The sequence below is a fragment of the Athene noctua genome, chromosome 12 (assembly GCF_965140245.1).
Source record: "Athene noctua chromosome 12, bAthNoc1.hap1.1, whole genome shotgun sequence".
NCBI lineage: Eukaryota > Metazoa > Chordata > Aves > Strigiformes > Strigidae > Athene > Athene noctua.
Genome location: NC_134048.1, coordinates 10,633,047 through 10,649,626, shown reverse-complemented (window position 1 = coordinate 10,649,626; position 16,580 = coordinate 10,633,047). Strand labels below are relative to the sequence as shown.

The 16,580-nt window shown below is 38.3% G+C and overlaps 1 protein-coding gene across 2 annotated transcripts in view; it reads left to right on the top strand.

Annotated features, from left to right (window-relative positions):
* Nucleotides 1–16,580, top strand: part of GABRG2 (gamma-aminobutyric acid type A receptor subunit gamma2) — a 72,468-nt gene that overhangs the window by 20,644 nt on the left and 35,244 nt on the right. For both annotated transcript variants that reach the window (XM_074916439.1, XM_074916438.1), the window contains exons 2-6: nucleotides 4,291–4,439; nucleotides 6,045–6,112; nucleotides 7,084–7,304; nucleotides 11,594–11,676; nucleotides 12,373–12,510. In XM_074916439.1, the coding sequence (XP_074772540.1) occupies nucleotides 4,291–4,439; nucleotides 6,045–6,112; nucleotides 7,084–7,304; nucleotides 11,594–11,676; nucleotides 12,373–12,510 (659 nt within the window). The remainder of the gene's footprint in view (nucleotides 1–4,290; nucleotides 4,440–6,044; nucleotides 6,113–7,083; nucleotides 7,305–11,593; nucleotides 11,677–12,372; nucleotides 12,511–16,580) is intronic.

The window sequence follows — 16,580 nt, the reverse complement described above, 5'->3', positions numbered from 1 at the left end:
CCTTTCAGGCAGCTGTAGAGGGTGATGAAGTCTCCCCTCAGCCTCCTCTTCTCCAGACTAAACACCCCCAGTTCCCTCAGCCGCTCCCAGTACGACCTGTGCTCCAGACCCTGCACCAGCTCCGTTGCCCTTCTCTGGACACGCTCGAGTTATTCAATGGCCTTTTTGTAGTGAGGGGCCCAAAACTGAACACAGGAATCGAGGTGCGGCCTCACCAGTGCCGAGTACGGGGAAAGATCCCTTCCCTGTCCCTGCTGGCCACGCTAGTGCTGACACAAGCCAGGATGCCACTGGCCTTCCATGGTTTTGGACTGCTAAGAGAACAGTGTATCTGCACATTAACGAAACCTTTGGCTTTTCTGTATCTTCTGGATAAGGTTCAGAAAAGAAGATGGAAAAAAAATCTTTTCCTAACAGATCAGTGATTTCTCAGCAGAGATACCCTCTGGGACTGATTGAACTAATCTTTTACAATTTCAGCATATTGCCAGTATAGAAATAATGCCTTTAGTGCTAAGGGGTCTGTAAAAGAGGCTGTGCCAATTAAATAGAACATCTCTTCACTAGTTCTTTATCCCTTGGTTGGTGAACCCAGTTCTACCTGCAGTAGGTACCTCTGCCCACAGAGGTTACACCTCCTCCATGAGTGATTAAATGTTGCCCAGATGGTACTGCAAAAAACTTAGGGGTGATGTGTACTAGCAAAGATCTGGAGAATCTGGTTGTGAGTTTGTGTAATCTCTTTGTGCTGAAGTTTCACCTCACCAATGAGCTATATAAATGTTATAAATCAAGTAACAAATTCTTTAATGCAGAATTAGGATTAGTATGCGTATTTTATAGTGAGGAAGACAAGAAACGTAAGTTAAAACTCTTTTTGGTCCCTACGTGCTAAAAGCTCCATTGGCAAAATGAGGTTCATATGTAATAGTGTATTGAAATACCAGTTTGTAGACCTTTGCACATTTTATCAAAAAATTTTTTTAAATATGGCTAAATCTTGTGCTGTCATCCACCTCACAAATATTCCTGTAGTCCAAATTAATGCATTTTCTGGCCTAAATTAGTAAGTGCTTATTAGCATGTATTGATTTCTGCCCTCTGTCTGCTTTGTGAAGATATATTTCAAGTAATATGACACATACAAAGAGCCACCCTGATTGCTGGGCACACTCATGGTTATGTATACGTATACGTAATTAATTACAATCACAGCTACCTCACGCAGGCTTAGCTGGCAAACTGAGCAGGGATTGGACCAGATGACCTCCAAAAGTGCGTTCTAACTTTAATTACTTTACAACTTGAAGTTTCAAGATTGGGTTCTGACCCTCTTAAGCCATCTCTTTTCCAAACAAGGAAACTGGATTTATGTAGAGCAGTCTTGCACACATGGCATTAATGTCAGAAGTGAGAATATCTCAAACAGATTTTGTATCAGTATATGAAACATTAACTTTCAAAATATTATATGGTAATCTGCAAGTAGGTAAATATGTGCTTCTCCGCATACCTGTATTATTTGAAAACTTCTAGCAGTCATAAAAATAAAAACAGATTTCAGTATGCACTTGGGTGTAATCTGGGTTTTATCAAATCTGTTCCGGACATTAAAAGCACTTGTGAAATTTAGGTCATATAATCAGAAGGATTGATCTGAAAGTTTTAAGGAGATGAAAAGGGCTTTGTCATTATGACTTTCATTATTAGTATTAATGGCATTGCACAGCTAAAGCCCTGCTCATCTGGATAGAGATGCACCTCTGTTGTTCTGGCTAGTAAGCAGTTTTACACAGACAAATGGATACCCATGCTAACTTATGATCTACTTGGAATTCATATAAAAGCTGGAATTCAGTGTTCTTTTTCCCTAGTTCCATGGGCTGTGTTCCCTCTCCTCTCTCTCATACTTATCTCATAAAGCATTTGCAGTTTTTTGAGATTTAGAATGCCAAAATGGCTTGAAATGGCAGATGAGCCAACAAATGGCTATTTCTTTCCTACAAATAATTACCAAGAGGAAATGGAAGTTTTAGTCACTGTGGGCTGCTGTTCAATAACATTGTTCTAGATTTGAGACAAGTCCTGGACAAGCATACTTCTTCATCACTGTCAAGACTCTGCTAACTAGCTGTTTGACTTTTGAAGCTTTCTCATCACATCAGTATTAGGAACACATTATCTTTGTGAAAGAATGTATCTGATTTACGTTTTCCATTCAGAAAAAATATTCTTTTTCGAGAATGGATATTTAATTGGTTTTAAAACAGGAGTATGGCTTTTTATATATAAAGTTAGGTTTTTTCAGTCAATTTGCACAGACTGAAAACATATAAACTAGTGCCTTCTGTTTGCAAAGACTTTATTTAGAAGGATTTCCTTTCCTCCGGGAGGGAGAACCTCACTTCAGTTATGTTCCTTTGAATTACAATTAGATCTTTGAACTCCAGACAGCTGAATAAACAAATTTCCCCCACCGATTTAATTATCCTGGCCTGTTTGTCAGTACCAGTAGAATACTATATAGCACACTGCCAATTAAAACTCTGTTCTTGACTGCCAGCAAAACACTACAGGTTCAGGCCTGTGTAGCCAGAGGGAGGAGGTTGGATTGCCTGTTCTTGATCTGGGAAGCTGAAGCTCCCAGATGCGTGTGGCTGGCACAGGGTGGGTTAGGTGGTGCCTGGAGGCTGCAGTCAGTGGCACTCATACACCAAGCGAAGGCACAGATTAGCTTAGCTTCACTAGCAGCTTCCAAGCTCAATTCAGTGTAATGCAAGCCAGGCTCTCTTGTGCATGCTATGAATTCCTAGTTACTACAGCCCTATGCGCAGGCTCAAGCAGCTTCAAATTTCGCTGTACTTTCAGGACCTTCTGGGAAACAGTGTTATACGGAGAGGCACAGACGTGCTGTGGCTCTTTCCTGTTAGGCTGTGCCCATGGGGAAGAAAGAAGCTAAAACCTCTTTCATAGTTAGGTTGTATTTGTGCAGTTGGCTTACAGCTCCCAAATGTCCAACATGCGAAAGCATCCAGGCCATCCGCTCTTGGTAGGTATAATGAGGGCACAGCAGGATAGCACTGTAGGGAGAAGTGGGCAAGACCTGAGCTGAGCAAAAATCTGCTCTCTGAGACTCCGGGACTAGTCATCCATTTACTATTGCACCCATGGCCATGGTCAGCTGTGACTGCTTTCAATCTTGTGTACCAAGCACGAGTTCCGGCCCCCGTGAGAATCTACTTGTCTCTGTTCTTTCCTACTTCTGTACAGATTCTGGCTGAAACGGGAAAATAATGAAATTTTCTGCTTTTGACTCATTCATATCCAAACTCCACCCACTAGCTTAAGACATTTGTAGTTTCATTAAGATTTTTCATATCCAGCGGTGCTCAAACTTTGTCACAGAAGCAGGTCAGGAAAGAAGGGCACTGGCATATTGTGCAAAAATTTACAGTTGCCTAGCACCATTCAGTTGATTAGCACTGACATTCTGAAATGAAAATATCTGATGATGTCATATTCTAAAGTAGTTTCTATGTTCTCCTCTAGAACTGGAGGCACAGATTTGAAGAAAACAAAACATCCACTGAGGCTAGTCTACACATTTCTGATTCCTAACTTGCCCTTTTTACTGTGCTAAGCTGGTTGAATTATACTAGATCTGCTGTCATACTGCTCGGTAGCAGAAAAAATGGTAGACAGACTTTTTATCCTCTTTGGGTTCTAGTTAGCAGAAGTGAAAATGAAAACAACTGGCAAAAATTTGTGCTGAACTTTCCAAATGCACAATAAGCTCAAGTTCATCAGAGTGGAGAAAAGATGTGTGACAGTTTGTTTGAATGAATCTCATTATTGGTCTTGTCAGTAATGTGTTGCATCAAATTGTTCTCTGAAAGAGAAATAACGCAACAACCCTGTGTACATACTAAGTGATATTTTGGTGGAGAGTTGCATAAGCTCAGCGACAATTAGATTTGTTTCATAACAGGTCCCACCTGAGTCAGTCAGAAAAAAAATAGGCATGCCAAAGGTGATAAGCGCTGATGTTCCTTCAGATAGGCAGAGTATGATCTCAACTGTACTGAAAGAAAATATTGCTAAAGTGAACTGTAACCTCAGCTGTTATGTGACATCTTTACTGTGAGTGTCCTTTTATAAAGCAATCAGTTTTTCAATGCTTTGTACAGTACTATTAAAACCTGAATTATGTGTGTATTGTCTCTGAAGAAGTTGCTTACAAAGTAGTATTTTTCAAGGCTTTCCATTTCTTCATTTTTATTTCTTTAACAGTTCCACCCAAAAGGGAGATGATGATTATGAAGATTACACTTCAAATAAGACTTGGGTTTTGACTCCTAAAGTCCATGAGAGTGATGTCACTCTTATTTTAAATGGCTTGTTGGAAGGATATGACAACAAGTTGAGACCTGACATAGGAGGTATGTTTTTAGACCATTTTTGATTAAGCAGTGAAAATAAAGCATTTTCATACCACATATACACAGGAAGCAGAATCCATTCAAAGTAGTTTATGAAAACAAACTACAATGTAGTAAAACACCAGTGGCATGAAAAGTAGTCATGATTTTGGAAGCTGACATAAATTAAGATTACTAAATCTGTTCTGAGAGATCTAAGAAGATTGTTGTGATTTGCTGAATCAGGCTGCTTGTAATGATGCACCTGCACAGGAAGTGTGGAATTTAACTTTTGGGAAACGAAAAAGCAAGTTCTTATCTTTCTTGTATATCTAAGTGAGGGTGTTAGAGAATCATAAATAACATATTGGAAAGGAAGGCCAAAATGAGGAGAAGTGTGATCCTTGTGTGATGTGAGGGACACAGACCCAGCCTCTGACAGCAGCAGGTCTGCACTGACTGATGCAGCATGGGCCCTCACTTGCACAGCAGGGCCAGAAGTGACTGGGGCACAGAGGAAGAGGTTCACAAAAAATAACTGCAGACATGTAAGGCCAACCTCCCTAGATTCCCCAACAGACAGTATAAGTATATAGACCCAAGCTGGGACTCGTAACGAAAGTCTTATTTGACTGAATCCCCTTTTACAGGATCCTTCCCCTCCACTGATTCCTGAGGGAGCTCAAAGTGATAGATCTCCCTGAGCTGCTGCGGTTTGCAAAGGCCCGTGTGTGCACAGAACAGACAATACCTCTGTAGAAGAGGATACAGCAGTAGTGAGATTATAGAAAAAAGTAAAGAGAATTCATGGATGAGGCAGGCAGAAGAAAGCAGAGAGCAGCAAGGTTAATGAAGGAAGCCATTTCTATCAAGTTTATAGAGGCTTATAAACTAAGGAATTTTTCACAGTGAGGGATAACATGAGTATTTAACCTTCCCTGTATGTATACAGTGTAATTTAGCAGAGGAATTTGTCTTATTCTTCCAATCCAAAACTTCAGAGAACAGAAAAAATTAAGCATTCACAAAAGCATCTGGGAAAAAAAAATCAGGTTTTAGTCAAGGTGTATAAGATTAAGAAAGCTACAATAGAGTAATTGCAAAATAAATTAGTCTAACAACTGGTTTTCATTCCTGCTTTAGAGCCTTGAGTATTATTTTTGCTTTGGGCTCGTGAATTGTTACCTACAACCATGTCTGCAGGCAGCAGCAGTCATGTTGCAGTCGGCATCCTAATGTAAAGCGAGTGATGCAAGACATCACAAGAAGAATAAGTTTGCTTTTGTTGATAGTGTTTTGACAGATATGCTGCTGTGCCCTGACACAAAATACACATACTCTCAGTCAGATATGACTCACTCTAAGGTAACAACACTGGTTTCAGTATCTGTTCTCATAGTGAATTTGTTCTGATAGAATAACTGATATAAGAGTTGGTCTCAGAGTGTCTCCAGCTAATTTCAAACTGGAGACATCGTTGCAAATTTATATTTATTGTATATGCACATTTAAATGTGAGGCAACCATAGCCATACAAGAGAGGTACTATAATTTTTGCTTGTGTTTGAATTTCATGTAGTTGATTTTGACCTTCACTCCTGTTACTGATTCTTGTTTCTCTTACAGTTAAACCGACAGTAATTCACACTGACATGTATGTAAATAGCATTGGGCCTGTGAATGCTATCAATATGGTAAGTAAACTATTGCCAGTTTTTCTACAATGTTCACATTGTTACAAAGCCCCCATCATTTTTGACATTACAAAGCTTCCATTACTTTTAATGTTGTGCTATACCTATATTAATTTTTAAATCTCATTATTATTATTATTATTATTATTATGGATGTGAGGACTATGTGAATCTCTACAAGACAGGGAAACTGAACTCTCTGCTGAAGAAAATGTATTAACAATTGTTTTAACATATCCTAACACTTTTATGTGCTTGACTTTCAAGTGCTTTGTGACAGTTTAACATGTAATACTGAGCTTCCAGATTGCTACAAAATTAGGAAAACCATTCACCAGGGATACTACCACTCTTGCCACCAATACAGAAAAGGAAAAAAAGCCTAGATCCTGTCTCCTCTCCTATTTTCAAAGTTCCTCCAGAAAAATGTAATTATATCGTTGTACAGGTGAGGGAAAGTGGTGTAGCCTTACCACAATGTCTACTTTGCTCTTGTAGTTTTCATGTGCAGAAAGAAATCTCAGATTGCTCTTTTCCATCCTGTAATTCTCTTTGCAGCTTCTGGCTGCCCAGTGGTGCCAGGGAAAGTGAGGCCTCACAACTTCTGGTATTAACTGGGGGGCACAGACAATTAAAACGGCCAAGTCAGCTCAAATTTTTCCGGTCCTAGATCCAGCGGAATAAGTAATTGTTCTCTGATCTGTTCAGGTGTGGGTTGAGGTGTAGGGACACAGAATTAGGAAGGTGCATATACCACTCAATTGCATCTTAGTTTTACTTTTCAGTGTGAAAGTAACAGATTATTTTTTTTAACCATGCCCTCAAAAATTGACAAAAAAATGTTTTTATCAGTTCCAGTATCATCTTCTGTAGTTGACATTTTTTTCATATGAAATTAAGGAAAGCATATCAGGAGTTATGTCAAATGCTGAGTGCTATGTTTTCATCAGTATTTCTGGTTAACACAACAGGAATATACAATTGATATATTTTTCGCCCAAACGTGGTATGACAGACGTCTGAAGTTCAACAGCACTATAAAAGTGCTCAGATTAAACAGCAACATGGTTGGGAAGATCTGGATACCAGATACTTTTTTCCGAAATTCCAAGAAAGCTGATGCTCATTGGATAACAACTCCTAATAGGATGCTCAGGATCTGGAATGACGGCAGAGTGTTGTACACATTGAGGTATTTATACCTGACTTTAATTTCAGTTTCTCTAGGGAAAGCCAAAGAGAAAGGTCCTGTGAATTCAGGTCATTTGACATTAATCTGAAGAAAAAAACACTGGGTTTTCCTCTTTACTTATGCATACAACTCTGAAAAAGGAAAATGTTTAGAAGATATTACTTGCATGCTATTTATTTTATAATGGCACAGTAAAGAGTTTTATTTCTTCCTATAGATTGTACTGTCTTGCTCCACAATACTCACTTTCAAATACTAAAATCAATATAAACATTGTTATAGTAATTAATCTTTATTTTCACATATGTTTTATTGTTTACTACTAGTTTGTCCTTTTTATTGGGTTAAACTGATGAATTCAAAATATCCTTGAATTAAGTAGATGGTATAAAAGGAGGTATTATATACATCAAAGGCCCCTTATTCTGAATCGATTACCATTTAACTAGATGTGGCTCCACCCTGAAAGAGCATTTCATTCCTCAAATATCTTTTGAAAATAAGAATTATCATTTCAGCATTGGTCATTTAAGGTTTAATCCAACGAACATGCCCTGTTCCACTAAAATTTTCATGAATCTGAACTTGATATGCTCATCTCCAGATTTCTCAGTCACGTGCATAGCTCTTCTTTCAAGACAGATTGCCTTTAAAAACTGTCTTTTCAATAATTAAGTTATGCATATGCCTACATTTAAGTGTAACATATGCAATATATGACAACTCAAATATCATATTTGCAGTGACCATAAGATACTTCCAGATGGGAAAATCCTAAGTGCATTCTTCTTTTTCTTACATGGGGTATAATATTTGGTTCTATGTAATATGTAGATAAAGACAGCATTTGTTCAAGAGAATTTATAATTCAGAATGAGAGTACAGCATCAAAGATGTTAGATATAAGACCATCTGAGTTTTAGACTGCATTTTTTTCAGTGTTTTTTCTGCTTTTGTTTTATTGGGTGGCAGAAATAATTTTAATGAGTGTACTTTTAATTTTTAATTTTAACTTTGGTTAAGACAACCTTTCAATGTTGCAACTGTCTATTACAAAAAGGAGTTTTATTTTATAGTTACTTTAATTACACATTGCATCATCAGAAGAGATAAGAGAATAATCAAAATTGAAAAGTGCAAATCAAAGTCAGTCTGATAAAGAAGATCCTAACTTCTGAAATGTTAAATTCGGACTTAGATATGCCACTCTGGATTTTGTTACCTTTCTCTTCAAACCCTTCAGTTTCTCTCATTAGAAAGAGATATGACTGATAGAATTTAAAAACAGTTATCTGCTATTAATGTGTACTTAGTTGTTCTAGTGAGTCACAGCAAGTACCAGTAAGGATTCAACCTGGATTAATCCAGAAGTAAAGTGTGATAGTATCATCAAAGATGTGGATTTCTGTCCTCAGAAGAAGAGGGCTCTGGAAGAGCTGGTTGATTTTCTCAGTCACCTCCCCCCAGGCTGAAGAACAGTCCATCCTGACCAGCAGGAAATCAAGCAAAGTTAGCAGGCAGGCTGCATGGATCAGCACAAAGCTCCTGACAAAACTCAAATGTGAAAAGAAATTGTACTAGAGGTGGAAGCAGAGACAGGTGACCCAGCAGTAATACAGAGATGCTGTCTGAGCACTCAGGGACAGGGTTAGAAAAGTTCATCTGGATTCAAATCTGACTATGGACATGAAAGCAAGAAGGGTTTCTACAGATACATCCTCAGTAAAAGGAAGACTAGGGAAAACGTAGGTGTGCCAATGAATGGGAATGGGGACCTTGTCAGAAGGCACACCAAAAAGGCCAATGTACACAGTGCCTTCTGTGCCTCAGTCTTTACTGGTAAAATGCTGCTTTCAGCAATCCCAAGTGCATGAGACCTGTAGAAAGTGGAACAAGGAAGACTTACCTTTGGCAGAGGAGGATCAGGTATGGGCTAAATAAGCGGACACTGAGGTGGACTGAATATGCCTTAACTGCCAGGCTCAAAGGGTTAGCATCAGTGGCATGAAAGGCAACTGGAAAGCAGTCACTAGTGGTGTGTTCCGCAGGTACTAGGCCAATACAGTTTAACATCTTTACATCTTCATTAATAACTTGGATAATAGGACAGAGTGCACCCTCAGCGTGTCTGCAGAGAATATAAAACTGGGAGGAGTGATTAATATATCATAGGGTTGCACTACCACTCAGATGGACTTCAACATGCCTGAGAAATGGGCCAAGAGGAATCTCATGGAGTTCTACAAAGGAAAATGTAATCCTGAACCAGGGGAGGAATAAGCCCATGCAGCAGTACAGGGTGGGGGCCGACCAGCTGAAAAGCACCTTGCAGAAAAGATCTGGTGTCATACCTCTCACACCTGGGGATCCTGGTGGACATTCATCATGAGCCAGCAAAGTGCCCCTGAAGCAAAGGCAAACATCCTGGACTGCATTAGTAAGACTGTTGCCAGCAGATTGATGGACATGATCCTTCTCCTCTGCCCAGTACTAGTGAGACACATCTGGAGTGCTGGGTCCAGTGCTAGGCTGCCCAGTACAAGAGCGGTATAAGCCTACTGAAGCAAGTGCTATGAAGGCCCACTAAGATGCTGAAGGGCTGGGAGCATCTAATATGTGGAGAGAGGCTGAGGGAGCTGCGACTTCAGCCCAGAGAAGAGAAGGCTCAGAGGATCTTATCAATGTGTGTAATGTGGGTGGGGTAAAGAAGGCAGGGGATGGAAGGGGTAAAGAAGGCATAGACATAATCTTCTCAGTGGTATCCAGTGATAGGACAGGAGGCAATGGGCACAGGCTGAAGTACAGGAAATTCTGTTTAAAGATAAGAAGATACTTTTTTACTGTGAGAATGGTCGAACAGTGGAACAGGTTGCCCAGAAAACTCCATGCTTGGAGATGTTCAAACCCTGGATTGTGCTTTGTGCTAGGGAATGAAATCTACTTAATTCCACAAGAGAAAACAAATAAAACCCAGCAGTAAATCTGAGCCTATCCCAAATTCAAACAGTGTTAACTATATTCACCAGAGAAAAGGCAATATTGAAGAAAGAACTTAATCTTTTTTTTGATCCATATTATGATTTATCGTGAATCTGAAGGTGATGGAAATGAGAAGAGAAAGAAAGGGCAGTAATAGCACACAGAATGACCTCTCCTTCTGTGTCACAAAGAGAACTTCCCTTAGTTTCGAATAATATTAGATTTATTCCTAAATCCCTAATGCAGAAAAGTTTCCTTTTGACTTCATTAATTTGGTGGCTAGTGGTCACAGCATCCCTCTGCATCCCACAGTATGAGACTCAGGGATTTATTTACATGCAGCACTTACATGCAGGAGTCAGGAGTCAACCCCTGCTCAAAGAATTGCTCATTTGGACATCCAGGAATCAGCAAAGCTCAGAAAACTACAGTTTTCCTAGAGACTTATGGAACAAATAAACATCAGTCTGCTTCCCCCCCCCCCCCCCCCCCCCCTCCTTTTCCTCTTTCCCTCTCTCACCTCACCTCTTCCCTTCTTTCTAAAGTCCAAGTATCGTGCAGCTCATGGCAGGGCTAGCAACAATTAATGGATCAAATGAAAAATGGTAGATATTTTAGCAGGCATATCAAGAGATACCTCTTATCAAATTTTGGCTTTCTAGAAGTACGTATCTACCTAATCTATAGCACCTGCACCACCTGAGTTATCATGATTCTCCTGATATTCAGTGGAGAGGAATACCTTTCAGTACATTCTTCTGGTTTAAGTGTCTTATTCTGGAATTAAATTAAGTATATCCTCAGAGTGCCTTCCCACTAGCTATGAAGGTAGTCTAGATGGCTATTTTGGATGCAGATGTCTAAATTTGGACTCCCATCCATCATTTCTGAAATAGAATTTTTGTCACATAAAATACATTTCCCTAGTGCATTATGGCATGTTGTGACACAGAGATTTGTCACTGGTCATGAGATGACCTGTATATCTACTTATGGATTTGCCAGTCATGAGTAATGCTGCCATTTCAGATGCATAGGAACAGAACTTTAATACCTCATTCTATTACAGTCCAGAAAGTAAACGATCAGGGCCCATTTAACCAAAAAAGAAACACTGCTTATCAGTAACCATGATATCTTCCTATGCTTGGAATATCCAAATGAATACATACTTATTAATACTTTACTTTTGCTTTCTATATATATTATATATTTGCATATTTCATAGTCAGGTTCCATATTAGTAAGATGTAGCTTTCAGGATAAGCTTCTCAAGTACGTTCTGTATATCCCCATCTCTTTCTCCTTAGGCTGACAATTGATGCTGAGTGTCAGCTACAGTTACACAACTTCCCAATGGATGCCCATTCCTGCCCCCTGGAATTTTCAAGCTGTAAGTAACATGCTTAGAAATACCCCTTTTCTGACCCACACTGAACCATTTATTATAAATTTATATTTATATACTTGGAGTCAGCAAGAGTTATGTTCTGAGCTAGACACAGTCCAATGATTTTAAGTTTTATTTTGAACTTGCAAGTGCATGTATCATACATTCACAAATGTAATCGAGGAATGTTATATAAAAAAGGATACAAGTTCTGGGACCTATGTGATTAATTTATGCTTATATCTTAGCATAACAGTAGAAATGTTTACTTTCAGTATCAAAGTCTCATGGCCCCATACCTTCCCTGTGCATGGGATGTTTTACTATTGCAATAGCTGGAGTGAAGAGTTTGTCATTTTGCAGTCAGATCAAGGTGTGAATTCCAGGTCCAGCTGCAGACTTTTTGCCATAATTGAAAGATGAGCAAAACTGTATCCTTTTGGCTCCACAGAAGTGTGAAACTAATTTTTGAAAAATTTATCTCAAGTGCTATTTTAATTTATAATAAATAAAGTAAAATGTGACATTAAGTAAAAGGCACTACTAAGTAACTTGATAAAAACATACCTATAATTTACTTGTAATATGCTTCTCCAGTTTCTTCCAGAAATAGAAAATAGTATTTTTACTCCCTAAAGTACACTAAAAACCTAGCAATGACTATGAAACAAAGCATTCTGTATTTTCCATTGCAATAAGATGGCTACCCAAGAGAAGAGATCATTTACCAGTGGAAGCGCAGCTCAGTGGAGGTGGGGGACACCAGGTCCTGGAGGCTTTACCAGTTCTCCTTTACAGGATTAAGAAATACAACTGAGGTGGTGAAGACTACTTCAGGTAAGACAACTGATCTGTTTACTTTCAGATTAATTTAGGATTTTATTAACAGAAAGAAAGAAAGATATCTCTGTTTAAAACTTAGTATTGGCACTTCACTGAGCAATTATGGGCTTTTAAATACCTATGGAACCATCCAGGCTGTAGTATTTCTGAAGAACTCACAGAAAGAAAAACAAGTTGTCACTACTGTCCATTCTTGTCCTCAAAAAAATATGTAGAACTGAGAAGAAAGCCACTACTAGGTGGGGTGGGTGTAGAAAACAGCACAGATGAGCCACTAACTGATTATCTGATACTGATGTGAATATTTTTCAATCCCATTCCAACTTCCAGAAGCAGAAAGTAAGAATGTACAGAAATTAAATTTGAAGGCCCAAACTCTTTACTACAGCACCTCCAAGTTTATTCTGTTCCTTAAGACAGGTCACATTCAGCTCTTAGTAAGGAGAACAGTCTTACAAATCAGTCTCTCTGATGATTTTCCTGCACATTTCTATCTCCTTGGAAACAAGTAATGGAATTTAAAATGATAAATGAGAAAGTACCCAGCATTTAATAAAAATAGCAATTTTAACCCTACTAACCAAGCAGGAAAATGCATTCTTCTAGACATATATATTGTTTTATTTCTCAGTGGAAAGAAAATCAGTGAATATAAAAAAGGAGGTAAAGAGGAATTGCATATTAATATTCTTGTATGTTCATGATATCCCTTGTCTTTGGCTTCTTACTTTCAAAAAGAATAGTGAAATGAAAGCAGTTTTTCTTTTCACATTGCTTTTGACTTTTACATTATTTAATTTTTCTGGTAAATATATTGATTTAAATTCAGACATCTGTGTTAATTCTTCAGCAATATCTCCATCCATTTTATTTTTAAAAGGTCAGCATGGCTGTTATATTCAAAAGGAGAGTGAGATACGCTAGAGTTGAGAGGAGCCTGCTGTGCATTACACTGGAGTGCAAACAAAGAGGTTGAGAATTAATTTAAGTTCCAACTCCTGAATCACTGGACATTAAGCACCAATGACATGTTTAGTCTTATGAGCAGGGTAAAAATGGAATGAAGCCTCCCAGCTGTAGCCACATTTGCCTTATGGCATCTACTGCCATTTTAGCTGAGGAGGATATTTAGTCAGCTATTCAAGAAAGCCTTGACCTTTCTCATTTTCCCAGGAAAATAAAAATACAGGTGCAAAAGAGGACAAGAGAGCAGCATGTGTGTGAGCCATAGCTGCTAATAACCACCATTATACATGATGTGGTGGAATTCTCTCAAAGCAAAAATATAAACAGTGGCACATCTCACCTCAGACTGCCCCTGCAACAGGCAAAACAGAGAAGGCAGCAGTGTACTCAAGTGCAGTCTAAGGTTTCATCCTGCCCAGGTTGAAGAATAAATTTATTTCAGCCTTAATTTCAGGGTTTTTTATTTGATGTTTTTCTTTCATTTTCTGCTTGAGTCATTCTCTAATAAACTTACTTTTTTTTTTTTTTGGCCAGAGATAGAAAGTAATAAAATCTTAACATGCTGCAAGCTTCACATCCACTGATTCTGCCCATCTTGCACTGGTGAATCAAAAGCACTCTCTAACGTTCTGCTGATGTGAAGAAAGTGCATACTGGGAAACAAACAGTAAAACACAGAAAGCAAAAAGACACTTTCCAATGCAAAGAAAACCTTTACTTTTTCAAGGGATAGCCACTCGAGCTTGTAGTACTCACCTGGAGTACTACCATAATGTGGCATCAGTAGCTTTTAATATGATGACACACACCAGCCCTTTTAATTTGCTTTTTAAAAAGTAAGTAGCATCTAGCATGCACTTTAAAGCAGCAAAGACTCACTCTAGTCATCACTTGATTCCTAAGAAGAAATGCTCATGAAAGCTATTCAGCCTGCTGAGCTGCTTTCAAAGACCTGCTGAGTACAAAAACTTGGAAAAATGTCCTATGTATATATTTCTTCTGCTGCAGTTATCTTATGTTTGATTTTCCTTGCTCCTCTTGTTTTTATGACCACAGGTATGCAAGAAAATTAGATTTTATTTCGATCTAGATGCAGTATCTAAATAAATGGAAGATAAGGAAAAAACAAACAACAAAAAAAACCAAAACCAAAACCAAACAACAAAATAGGGATTGTTATGAATCTGGTCTATCTCCTACAAATATTTTGCTAAAGCTAGTGGAACTTAAAGAGTGTTCATTGCTTCCCTAAGTATACTATTAGCATGCTAGGAACTACATTAAGCCCTAATACTTCTCAGCCAGACCCATAGTCTACCTAAAATTACTCTTACATGCACACATTATCAATAGTTTTCCCAACAGAAAAGAAAAACATTTTGGACTTACAGATTTATTTTCAACCTACATGCAGCCTGAGTACATGTTAAATGTTTAAATGCCCATATACCCATGAGACTTTATGCAACTAATTGCAGTGCTGTGTATAATAGAATTTGGGTGCAAACTTATGACAGTACCACTGCCAATGCTTTGGTGGGGATATGAACTGAGGTACAGTAGAGGAGGCAATGGAAAGATTAATGAGAAGTTGGAAATAGGACTATACTATACTTCCAAGAACTCTTCCCCAAAATGAAATTTAGATTACTACAGAAAACAGAGAAACCTAAACACAAGAAGGGGGAATTAGAGACTATGAGATTGAATAGTTACAGAACACAAGAAATCTGGTAGTAGAGTTAAGGCATTTTAAACTGGAATAAACTTTCCATATCTGCATTTACTCCATTTCAAAACAAGCTCTTCTTTTCAGCTTCGTGCCTCCCAGTGACTAAGACATTCTAGTCCTTGAGGGCTATGCTTGCTTGGTGACTGGAGCAGAAAGAGAATCAGAACGGGTGGCTGAGACTTGGTCATTAAAAACTCTGTTACGCCTCTTTCTGTCATGCCATAGCTGAACATTTGAGATCTGGGCTGTTACGGACAAAGAAGGACAAGGACTGTTTGAGTGTAAGCTTCATAAGGTCTGACGGACTTGCTGAAGTAACCACATTTATCTGCTGCTCTTCCTTTACATGGGCTGCAGAAATATAAGATTAACTGAAAGGTCCAGATGTTGGAATTCTGTCCCCGATCAGTTAGCAAATCCCAATAACAGCAGAAAAAAGCAACTGGAATATTACAAACCATCCTGTTTCTCTTATCTGATGTGACTCATCCTGAGTTGTCCGTTTGTTTCTCTCTAAACTGAGCATTCACATGTCACTCTAATTTTCTTTGAAAGTCACAGACCAAGCAATAAGAAATTACTTAGCTAAAGGAATCCACTGTCCATTAATAGTGGGGACTGTTAAGAAAAGTTAACTCTCAACCTGCTGCCCTGTGAACATTTCATTAAAATGACTAAAAAGTCTGTACATTAAATAATATATTATCAGTATATTTTTTTCCTTCTTTCACAACATCCTCTGCTCTGAAAACAGCAGTGGTTTTAGTTTAGATTATTTGTGGTAAAGTGAATGTTAAGATATAATATCATCTGAGTTATATAAACAGTTGACCTCGAACACTTATAAACTGAGATGGGTTTAAGATCTATTGTATTTTTGAAGTACATCCATAATTACTGCTAAAACAGCGCATATCTCCATCATTTATTAAGAAACTACCATTTCTCTTGTGTGGCCTTTTTGCTCACAGTGTAAGGCCCCTTCCACTGAATGATAGTGAGATTCTGCAATAAAAAAAGGATGACCTAATGGAAAAGTCTAGAGGATAAAAATTCACCAACTTCTGAAATTTGGATGGATGCTGCCATGAGTAGTCCTTACAAAGAAAACATCGGAGTTACAAAATCCTATTTCAAACCCAATGCTGAGGTTGCATAGTAAAGCCACCTGCTTTACAGACATGTTCAGGGTTCATACTACAATGTCTTTAGTTAGAAGAGTGTGTGATTTATTAGACATGTGGTCTATACATGGGACAAATGTGAAAGTAGCAGGCAGAAAGCAGACAGCATAAAAAGAAAAAGTTGTATCGTACAGTAAGCAGCAATAATAAAGAGAAGAAAACAAAAAATGACTACTCTAGCA